The 11,864-nt window shown below is 50.8% G+C and overlaps 1 protein-coding gene across 2 annotated transcripts in view; it reads right to left on the reverse strand.

Moving 5' to 3' along the window:
* The window catches only part of LOC103599672 (plexin-A4), an 87,894-nt gene extending 76,255 nt beyond the window's left edge, over positions 1–11,639 (reverse strand). For both annotated transcript variants that reach the window (XM_008583816.1, XM_008583817.1), the window contains exons 1-3: positions 11,567–11,639; positions 1,237–1,360; positions 520–673 (exon numbers count right to left, since the gene is read on the reverse strand). In XM_008583816.1, coding sequence (XP_008582038.1) covers positions 520–673; positions 1,237–1,302 — 220 coding nt within the window. In that variant the 5' untranslated portion in view covers positions 1,303–1,360; positions 11,567–11,639. The remainder of the gene's footprint in view (positions 1–519; positions 674–1,236; positions 1,361–11,566) is intronic.
* Positions 11,640–11,864: the final 225 nt, after the last annotated feature.

Genomic DNA, 11,864 nt, shown 5'->3' on the forward strand with positions numbered 1-11,864 from the left:
CCCCCCCCGCCCCCAGTGCAGCTAGCCAAAAACAGCAAGCAGCTCTGGGGAGGCAGGACAGGGCAGGGGGTGGTGAGGCAGTGGTCCAGGGCCAGAGAAGAGATCCAGCCGTGTGAGCAGGGGCATGAGGAGCCAGACGACCGCCCTCCCAGCCACCCCTGCTCCTGCCAGCTTCCCTCCTCTGCTGCCCCTCCGGGCCAGCCAGGAGGGCTGACCCAACCGGCCCGCTCTCTGCTGTCCTGGCCTCGCCCTCCGCCCGCCTTCTCTGCAGCTGCTCCTCGCCTAGGATGGGGTGGACTCTGGGATGCTAACCTGGGACTGAGATGGAAGGGTTGTAACAGTCAATTCCAAGGGTGGGGGAGGGACACTTCAGCCCTCTCTTCCTGAGGCACATCCTCAGACCCACACCCCTTCCTCGGACCCTCTCCTGTCTCGGTCCCCCCACATCTGTTGTGAGTTCTCCTCATCCAGGCAGGTGCAAGAACACGCCATCCAGCTTTGCCTCCCGGGACTGCTCACCATTCTCTGTGATGATCTGGGGCACCTCCTTGGCTGCTGGGGAGTAGCACTGGATCTGATTGCCTATGACCAGCCCATCCATCTCCGACAGGTCCTCAAAGGTGCAGTTGACACCGGCTGACAGCTCCGGGACATTGTATGTCTCCAGGACCAGCTGTGAGCAGCCGGGCACAAGGAGAGAAGGAGGAAGGTGGGACGGGAAAAGGAAGGGTATGGAATGAAGGGAGAGAGGGGGAGCAGGAGAGATCCCGGGAAAGAAGAGAGACGAACAAGACGGGTGTCAACACAGAGATGTAAAGAGACAAAAGGGACCTCGTGAGAATCGGAAATGGCAATGTCTGGGGGATTTGGATTTAGGAAAAGTGGCAACACCGACCACCAAGTACCCAGTGCAAGGAGCCATCTTCATGCTCCTTCCTCTGCACCACACCTGTCCCATGTTGTAGACAAAGATCGTTCCCAACACTCTGTTGCTCTTCTGAGTATTTTGGGTATGACAGTTTCCTTGTCTTTCCACTCATTACATGTGCAGCCTCTTCCCCAATATTCCTGCTTGTGTCCCCTTCTCGTGTCCCCAGTGGACTCATCTTTACCAACTCCTGCCCTGCTCTAGCGCTACATTTCCTGGCCAGCCTTGGCCCCATTATCCCAAGGGGCCTCGGGCTCAGGAGCTCTCTGGTGAGGAGCGAGCCCTTCCCCACACCCCCGGCCCCTTACCGGCACACTGTACTGAGAGACGGAGATGTTGTTGGGGTGGACCGTCAGCCGGACACACTGCTTCATCTCTGAAGCAAACCTGCGGGGCTCCCTGGACCGCTCACACCGCTCCTTCCGGGTGCACCTGGGAAGGATGTACCAACAGGTTACTCAGGACATGGCCACGTGGTCCAGGGAGGGGCCCCATGCTGAGGTCAGGCATTTCCAGCAGCTCCCAGGACGTGTCCAAACTCAACATGCCCAGAACTGACATTTTCCTAAAGCCTGGTCTTTCTCCATCATGCCCAAATTTGAAAAAGATGGTAATTCCAATCACCACTTGCCAAATGCAGAAGCTTGACAGACATCCCAAACTCCCCTCACCCCCTCCAAACTCAGCCAAGAGTTGCACAGTCCTGTCTGTTCTACCTCTCCACGCATCCTGAGGTGAAAGGAGACGCACTCTTGCCATATATGTGCAATATGCTCTTCAGACGTCCTTGCCTTTCTGCAGGCCAGTTCTTCTCTCTGAACTTCCCTCACCCCACTTCTCCACCTGCCCAACTCCTACCTCTTCTTCCAGACATGGTTCAACCATCAGGCACTTGCAGTCTCTCTTCCCCCTCCCCCCCCCAGGCAAAGCCAGGAGCTTCCTCCTTGTGGTCCCATAGCACTTTGGAGTTTCCTATAGTTCAGAACATCTCTGATTATACAACAATTATCAGGCAAAGTGCATCCTTCTCCTACCAAGTGTGAGCTTCTCAAAAGGAGAAACTATGTCTGACTTGTTTGGAATCCCCTGTATAACTTATGTCCTAGCAGACAGAAGATAAATGTAGGTGGGAGGGAAGGAGGGAAGGAAGGATCAAAGGTGTAGAGTGTAGTAGTTAGAAGCATGCTCAGGATCGGAATCCCAGCTCTATGGCACAGGGTAACTGCTATATAAGGTTTGCTGTGATTGTCTAATGCCCTGTGCTGTACAAAGTGTACCGTGTCACAGGTGGACCATATCCAGCATGACCTGAGATCTTACAGCTTTAATGGATGAGGGCTTGTGAAAGATGCACATAAAAACCATGGACCCCACCCAAATGCACACATCACATGAGGTCACCACATGGAGGTATCTGAGTCTCGGGGAACAGTATTTAGTCTGAGTCAGATAAGCCTTGAGAACGTGGATCTTTCCTGAATGGCTGGGATTTGGAAACTCTGGTCTACTGCTTCTGCTCTGGGGGGAGGACAAGCAGGTCCTCAGGAGGGACAATTTGAGAGAAGATGACACTGCACAGAAATCTCTCCTGAGCTGCTGATCTTTTCTGGTTAAGTGAAAAGACTGAGCTGGGGAAGGAAGACATCAGGAACTGTTGCAGAATGGGACGGAGCCCTGGCAAGGAGTTTAGTAGGAAACGGAACGGCCAGGGATGTGGAACCCACATGAGGGGGGATTGGGAGGATTTGGGGAGGGAACATGTGTCTCTAGAAGCAGACAGGTGTGGTGTGGGGCAGGGGGGCGCCTGGACATCTGAGCTGCGCTTGGGGTGACTTGCAGGCTCAGAGAAAAGCTGTGGAGTCTTTCCTTCCATCCATGGGGAAGGAAAACACCTTTGGGGGAAGGGGAGACCCAGGGACAAAACAGGAGGACCTTAGAGTACATCGGATGTGTAATGCTAAAGTAAAAAACAATCCTGAATAATACAATCATGACTACTAGCTACTGAGTGCTTATTAGGCACTGTGATAAGAAGTTTATATTTTATGTCATTCATGTCTCATGATAATGCCGTGACAAACCCCAAACTGCAGAAGAGGGTGGGTAAGTAACTCGCCCAAGTTCACCAGCAAGTCAGCGAGAGTTGGTATTTGAACGTGGATGAACTCTCGAGCTTGTGCTCTCTTTACCTCTGTGTTCCATCTCCCTGAAGCTTCCAGACTGTGAAGTGTGGGACAGACTCCGAGCTGCAGACTAGAACCATGTTCCCTGCCATCTTGATGCCCCCTTCGTGTTCTCGGGGCAATTTAAACATTTCTCCTCCGCCTTTCTCTCTAGGCTAATCAGCACTTTTGCCTTCCACTGGGAAGCACTTTGAATATGATTGCAACTTGCCAGACGAGGAGGAATTCGCCAGGATGCTTCTAGGAAACCCATCCCAGTGGGGAGAGGCCAGACCTGGGTCTCATCATCCCCGTGGCACTCCCTGGCTGCTCTAGCAGACCGGTGACAACAAGAGCGTCTGGCTAGAAGTCTCGGGAGTTAATTTACCAGGCCAGCTCCTCTGCGAGGACTCCATTACCTTCAGCCATTAAGCTAATGTTATGGACTTTTCCACAGTGTTTTCACTGACATCGCTATTAATAGTGTTATTACTCCCATTAACAGCAGAACCAGAGAGCAGGTATGGGCTTCAATTATTCACTGACTCCCCAACTTTGAAGTTCCTATTTCCAAGAGCAATCAGTAGATCTGAAAAATGTCTTTGATTAAATTATGAAAAGAGAAAAATGCAGCTGCTCCCAGGCCAAACATCACCTGGAGTTACCAAATAGAGATTCAGAGAGAAAAAAGAGGACTCCATTTCTCTTCCCAGGGGTAGAGCACAAAGGTATCTGGTTGGGGGACCTCAGGACAAGTTCTACCTGCATTGTTTGCTGCTTGCAAAGTTCAGGTGGCTGCATCCTGCCACTGCTCCTGAGAGCCCCATACTAGCTACTTATCACCTTTCCCCAAATTTAGGTCCTCCAGGAAAGTGACCTAGAGTTTACAATTGTAAACATCCCATCTAACTGTGTAATCTTGAGCAAATTACTTCACCTCTTCATGCCTCAGTTTTCTCATCTATAAAATGGGGATAAAATAGTATTTACCTAACAGGGCCATTATGAGGATTAAGTGAAATTATGTGAGTAAGGCATTCAGAACAGGGCATAGCTCATAATAAGTCCTCACTAAGTGTTAGCTGGTATTATTACTCCATCTCTGATCTCCTCATCTGACCCCTCCAAACTGTAGCCGATGCGGAAGCCCAGATCTTCTCCCAGGCTGGCCCATGGGGTAAGTCAAAGACAAAAGATGAGGGTGGCTGTGGCGGTCTTTCTCTTAATGATGGAGGAGGTGGCCCAGAGGCCAGGAGGGAAGAGGGAGAGAAGAGGAAAAGACTGGTCTGGGTTGTAGCTCCAGTTTCTTAATAGCTGTCAGAGGGTATTGAGAATGCAGCTATCTTAGTGGAAAGTCAAATTTAAGGTCAGAGCCAGGGATGTTTTGACATTTCTACTATCCCTCAGTGCCCACGAGGGTGGGGGCTGCAAATGTCCAAAAGCACAGACAATTGACCTTAAATGTGATAGCATAACAGAGGGGAAAGGATGAATTCCTTCTGATTTCTTAGGGGGTCTGTTAAGGTGATGGCCTTCTGCCTTTCTAGGACTGGGATTTCCCGCTAGCCCAGGCAAGAGCTGAGAAGTGTGCAAAGGGTTAATTCATGACTCTTTGGGGGCCCGGCTTTGATGTTTCCTTCTAAGGGGCTCCAGGTGCTTCCTAAGGCAGGTCCCTCAACCCCACTGTAGGGGCACCCTCGAAGTGGAAGGAAAATTCTGCTCCATCCATTTCCCAGGTAGGAAAACTAGAGCTTTGATGGATTCAGAAAATGCATGCTGTATGACTTTGAGTTTTCAGACATTTGTCTCTGCCACCATCGTTGTAACCCCCGTCCCAAGCACAGATCTGAAAAGGCTGGCAGGAAGCAGACTCCAAGAAGACACATCAGGTCCCCAAAATTGCAGTCCATCCCTGCTAACCTCTTCTTCCCTCCTTCCTCCTTCCCCTTTCTCTGCAGTTCAGCCCCTCCAGCCCCAGATCAGAGGTGCTAAAAGCCCTCAGGGAGAAGGCCCTGGCCCTGGCAGGGGTTATTATTCAAGTCAGTGGTTCCAATGAGATTATCCTCTCTAATGAAGCAGCTACCTCCGCCCTCCCCTAAGCCTGAACTTTCACTGCTGGAGGATTCCCAGCCAAGTGGAAAATTAGAAGAGAGAGGAACAGAGAAAGGAAGAGGGTGAGGGAGAGAGAGGTGGTGATTAAGTTCTCCAGAAATTAGTTCCCAAAGATGGGGATAGAAGTATCAACTCCTGGTGCTGCTGGCCAGGCAAACACATTTCAATTTGGAAATGGGGCTGCCTGTGAGTCTGGCCTGGATGAACCCCTGAGCTCGAGGGGTCATTGCTGGTCCCTGTCCCCAGGCCCTCCAGCATGGACCCACCAGGTGTGGCTATCAGAACTTGCTCCTTGCGTCTCCCCACACACGACCCCTAGTCCCTAACATTTCACATTGGCCATGGCTTGTGCTCAAAGTGCACTATTTGGGGAATCTGTGTTTAGAGCATGAGGAGACTGAAAAAGAAAGGGGAGGTCGGAAGGGGTCTTCCCAAATGGGCCCGATGGAAAAGTTAAGAGAATTTAGAATGCCAGCTCAACTAGGAGACCATGGGAAGCTCTTTGGTCATTGTCATCACATCTGGGGACCTGACAAGGGAAGAAACTGGATTTTCTAGTATTGTTCTCCCCGCCCTCTTCAGGAATGCCCACAGAAATGGGCAAGTGCAGCTGTGTGGCTTGGAGGAAGGACAGGGAACTGGATAGTACAGGGAACCTTTCTAGGCAGATGGGTGTGTGAGAAGTTTCTCACATGAAGGATGAAGACCAGGTGAGTCCTTTCAATGTTATTATTCTAGGATCCAGTGACTGACACCACAGTCTTACGGAAGTCTAAGTATTCTGGTTGTTCCTCCTAAATACTTAGGATAAACCCCAAGACAAGGAGGCTGAGGCTGTACTGTAATTTTCCCTCTGCTGCCCCTTTATCACCTGTAGAGATCCAAAGCCAGCCTGAGCAGCACCTGATACTGGATTCATCCATGCTATTCCAAGGGGAGAAAGACTTTCCAACGGGGTGCTCGTCCCAACCACCCAGACACAACCCTCCTGTCCTGGGGAGGAGAGGACCAGGAATAGAAAGGTCCTTGGGGGAGATCCTGGGTTCCAGCTGCAGACTCTACTTACACAGCTGTGGTCACAGGGCCACTTCAGGCACGAGTGCCTGCTGCCTTCCAGGCCCACTGAGGGGCTTCATGCATGTCCCCTCCCTTGGTTTTCAGCCCCAGCCTGTAACATGGCTGTTTTCGTTGCCATTTGGAGCTGGGGAAACGGAACCCAGACAGGGTCTGTCCACAGACACATGCTTAGTTTTAACTTATCCCTTCTGCTCTGGGTAGCAGTGCCTTTCCTTTCTCTCCCTCCATCTTGGCAGAAGCTACATAAAAAAGAAAATAAGTGTATCCTGAAAAGGGACCGGTGCCAACCCATCCAGGGGAGGGCACTCTTTCAACAGAAGAAATCTGGAAAGAGGCAGGGTCATCAGGGAGCAAGAGAGGGACTTTACAGAAGCTGATTTTATCTTTCCCCTGTCGATGTCTTGGGTTACATGAGCCTCCCAGAAGTGGTGACTTTTCTTAAGAAAGGTAACGTCTGGGCCAATCGATGCAGCTGGATCTGCTGGGTGAGATCCTGTTACCTGCCGAGACTGAGACAGGCTTCTTTGCAGGGCATGGAGCCATGGGAGGGAAGACGGAGGGGGGCTGGGGACCTGCCATGCCTGGCAATGTTGGAGGGAATGTTCCAGGCCCAGGACAGAAGACAGCTGTGGCGGGGCTAGGCAGACTGGGCTGTGGGCTTTCCTTGACCTTCACCCAAGTCAGAACAGGTCGGCTTGGGCACAAGGTGAATGCCCTGGGAATACAGACTTGAGACTCATGGTCAATAAATACTCAGCATTTTTGAAGTGGTCATTGCCATTGGAAACAGGCAAGCCTGTGGATTGGAGCCAGGTCTGGGAAGGAAGGCAGCCGGTGACCTTCCGTGCTACTGGGTTGTCAGGTAAATGTTTCACGACAATTGGGAGTGAGTAGCAGAAGGGAGGATTTAAATTACATGAGCGTTTCTTAAGCGTGTTCAGTCTGTAACCCACCTGTGACCTTGCTGGTACAAACAGCCCTTTCAGCCACAGGAGCCACCTGCTTGTAGAGTCCCCGCCCTCGTGCGCTCTCTCCCTCTCTCCTGTTGTCTTCTCTCCAACTCTCCCTCTCCCTTTCTTCCTCTCTTGCTCTTTCTGTCTGTCTGTCTGTCTCTGTCTCTCTGTCTCTTTCTCTCGGACAGGCAGACCGACACACATACCCTTAAGCTGTCCTTCCTCTCCCACAATGTAACTACCACCCTACTTCTTACAACCAAAGGGACAGTTGGCCAAAGTGCCTGACTGAGAAAACAGACATCTCGACACCTAAAGGCACCCTCTCCCTGCTGCTCTTTGACCTCGTCTTCCTGAGAGTCACACTTGCTGGGGTCACTCAGCCAGTGACAATCACTTAGCACAGGGTCTTGCCCATGGTGGGGGCCTAACAAACATGCTGATTCTAGTACAGACTGCAACCCCCCACCTCATCCCTAGATCAAAGGCCTGGTTCCTGAGAAGCTTTTGGGCAGAGACGATCCAAGCCAAGGATGTTCAGTTTGCACCCGCTGGAGATGAAAGAGAGGGGAGATCAGGAGATGCAATGTCTGGCTTTGACCTTAACCCAAGGAACTGGGGAAGAAAGGCCCACTGGGAAGCATGAAGGAGCAGGACAGAGCTTTCTGGATGAAAAAAAATGTTCTGTATCTTGATAGGTGTGTGGATTACCTGGATGTTTGCATTTGTGCAAACATTTCAAACTATACACTTAGAGTCTGTGCATCTCATCCTATGTAAACTAAAAATTATATCTTTATTAAAAATGTCTTAGAAATTCAAAGACCTCCTCTTCTTCACCCACTGATGTTGCTATTCACTCTGGGAAGGATGGAGGATGGGGTTACTGCGTGTATGGTGCGCAGGCAGCCTTGGCCTAGGGGAGCCCCTGAGCTCTGTCCTCCCAGGGGAGCTTCAGCAGGTGCATGGCACAGCCCAGCACCAACATCTGCCCTCAGCAGTCTTTCACATCACCAGGAGGCTTAAGGTTACAGAGAAGGACACTTTGGCCTGCAGAGCACTTTGGACTTTTATAACATCTTTTATTGCCTCATTTTATCCTCATGCCACACTATGAGAAAATACTGCGCTCCCTCTTTAAAAATGAGCATGTCCTGTTTCATATACACAGATATAGTCCTCATTATTAAGATCTTCATTATTTGTGGTCCGTGTATTTGCAAATTTGGCTCATCACTCACATTTATTTGTGACCCCCAATCAGTCCTCACAGCACATTCGTGGTCACTCATGGATATGCACAGAGCTGAGGCTGGACAGGGCAGTACTCTGTCTTCCTCTTTCAGCAATTGCACTATGAACAAGTGTCCTTTTCGAGGTATATTTAGTGCCACATTATTCGCATTTTGTGCTTTTTGTTGGTGATTTTGCTGTTTTTTTTTTTTTTTTCCTTTTTTTGTCTTTTTTCATGACCGGTAACGGGATCGCAACCCTCGGTGTCGCGCCCGCACCACGCTCAACCAGTGAGCAGACCGGTCTATATGGGATCCGAACCCTCGGCGGGAGCGCCGCCACGCTCTCAAGCATCACACTCTACCAAGGGTGCGACCGGGCCGGCCCGGTGATTTTGCTGTTTAAAATGGCCCCCAAGTGTAGTGCTGCAGTGCTGCCCAGTGCTCCTGAGCTCAAGAAGGTTGTGATGTGCCTAAGGAGAGAGTATGTGTGTTAGACAAGCTTCATTCAGGCACGAGTTATAGTGCTGTTGGTTGTGAGCTCAATGTTAATGAATCAATGACAGATATTAAGTAAGGTGCCTATAAACAGAAACACACGTAAAAGAAGGTTCTGTGTTGAGTTACTGATGAGAATGTGTGGCCAGAGGCTCCCAGGGAAACTAACCCTTTCTTTCTCCTAGGAACTCTGATTCGGTGTTCACTAATTCAGTGTTCCTGGTGACTTCACAGGACATAATTACTGTGTATCATGAGAATCAACTGCACTTGCCAAAGCCCCACAAGTTTGCAAAGAATGAGAACTAGGTTCCACTGATTTCCACTAAGTAACCCTTCCAAAGTTCCCCACTGCAGCTCCTTGGGCAAGGAGGGGCCACCTTGCACAGCCCCCGCTCCAGGAGGGGCTGGTGCTGACACGGACACACATGAATAAGACTGCAAGTTTCACAATGAACCAGGCTAAAGGAGGGGAGGGAATCCAGCAGGAGCACCCACCAGTTAGGCAAAGGCAGTTTCAGGCTGGGATACCCCCAGGAAGAGGAGCATACAATTAAAGTAGAACCTCTGGAAAATCACCAGATCCACAAGAGGCAGGGCATCGCTGAGCTCTCAGTCCTTCCCCACCCTTGCTGTGATTCCTGCCCCACCCCACCCGACATTCCGCAGAGCTCCACGGTCCCCAGTGAACATTCACCCACACAATAGCATGTGATTCTCCAACGATTCAGTGAGTCGGGCAAGACGGGCATCACCACCTCCAACTCACAGATGAAGAGCCTGGAATGCTGGGGGGATGTGGAATTTGGAGTTGGCAACAGATGCCCAAAGTTCACGTCCGTGACTGTTTTCTTTCTGCCATGCTGGGAGTGGAGCTGCTGACTTCTGAGCAGGCTGAGCGCCTCCTTCATGAACTGCCCTGACTTCATCTTGGCCTCCGTCCATCCATTTTTTGCCACTTGACAGAAGGTAGATATTATGTTACAGAAGGGGAAACTGAGGCCACATTGGGCATAGTGTCTGGTGCCGCCTCCTCTCATTCCTGCTTAAGTCGGCCTGGGGATGGGAGGTGGGGTACTCGCAGCCCCTTTGTCGCCTTCTCAGAGCTCAGAGAATCTCCTGCTCCCAGGGCTCAGTGACGTGTAGGGTTAGAACAGGACTGCAGGCAGAGGTCAAAGCTGACGTGGAAACCTGCACCGAGTGTCAGGGAGGGGCCTGCTCTTCTGATTGCCCTTGAGTGATGCCAGGTGTGAATCCCATGCCAGGAGCAGCTGAGCCGTCCTCGGCCAAGCAGAAAAGCAGGTGGCCTCTAGGTCTCCAAGTAAGGAGCGCTATCCCTTTCTGAAAACTATTAGATAGTTTCCACAAAGAAAACTATCCCCCTCTGCTTTGCAAAGTATCATCTGAGGAGCCCTTCTGCAATCCAAGGCAATGTCTCCCATCCTCTTTTCTGGGGGTGCCTCGTGGGCCCCACTGCTCTCTGTTGCAATGTAACCTTCGTGTTCACTTGAGGGTACAGTTTCTGATCTGTCTCTGAGTCACGTACATTTCACTGTAGCTCAGTGCCTCTTGATTTTTTGTCCCACTATAGTAGACCTGAAGGATTTTAGACCTTCCCTTCAGGAACTCAAGGACCCATTATGCCTAAGACTGTCACCCAGAGATGGGGAAGGTGCCTGTTCCCTTAGAGAGGATGATTGGAATTTAAGAGGGTATTTCTAACTTTCAGAGGCACTTTTTGGGAGAGGGGGAGCCAAGATCCTGCCCCCTTTTTTTTATAGCTGAAAAATTACTGGGAAGTATCATCGGTCACATGCAATTCAGGCTCTTAGCAGGAAGACTGAAGTCCTTCTCCTTAATTTATAAGGCTTGTGTCCAACTCACAGTGTCAAGTTCCAGGTGTTGACTAGAAACAACAACAGCTGGACTGGGACCAAATTCCATTAGAGTGGGGTCCCACTTCTAGAGAACGGAATGGAGCCAGCACAGAGGGAGATACATGGGGAGAGTGCCCAAGAGGCCTAAGTGTCCCAGGCCCAGGTGGTGACAGCCAGCTGATGGTGTCATGCTGGCAGAGGGAGGGTCCTCAGGTGCTACACACCTGAACTGCTGACCCAAGTACCAGAAAATTCTACAGAGATATCGAAGGGTATGTTGAGTGGATGCTGAATCACTAAATGGACAGCACATATCTCACACACAACGTAGTATCCCATGTAAACCTTGAGAAAAAGGTCCGCTGCCCTTTTCCTGGTGTTCAGTCCTGGAAAGTCAGACTACTGCCAAGTCACCGTCAGGGAAGCCCAGGACTCCCTCTACCTCCGGCCCTCCAGTGTGTGATTATCCCACACATTCATATCCTGACCTGCCATCATCCCCATGCTGCCATTTCCATATATTTCCTAGGGGAATTGGGCAATTTAAAGTCAAGTCACAAAGAAAAAAGGAAGGAAGATAAAATTTGCAAAGTATGCAATGAAGGAAGAGTATGAAAAGACAGGGAGAGCAGACAGAGTAAAGGGAAGGAGAGTGACGGCAGAGAGGAGGAGGAGGAGGAGCACTGGGAGCAAGTGGGAGGCGGGAGGAGCTGCGCGCAGCACTCACGTGTTGTGGAGCACACACCAGCCGCAGTGGGGATCGCCCGAGCCCAGGCACTCGCTGCAGCTCCGATACTGCCCACAGGACTCCACAGGGACTCTGGTGAGCTAGGACAGCACGACAGGGAGAAAGCAATCAAGATTTTGCAGAACACCCAGTAGCCCACCAGAAGAGACGCTATTCTAAATATCACATGAATCACCTAAAACAGTGTCGGAGCACGAAGGTGCACAGGGCCCCTGAACTGATAGGGACCCTGAGTGATCGTATTTGAACAGGTGGCCACATAAGCATTCAGCAGAGA

This window comes from Galeopterus variegatus, unplaced genomic scaffold (assembly GCF_000696425.1).
Source record: "Galeopterus variegatus unplaced genomic scaffold, G_variegatus-3.0.2 Scaffold3049, whole genome shotgun sequence".
NCBI lineage: Eukaryota > Metazoa > Chordata > Mammalia > Dermoptera > Cynocephalidae > Galeopterus > Galeopterus variegatus.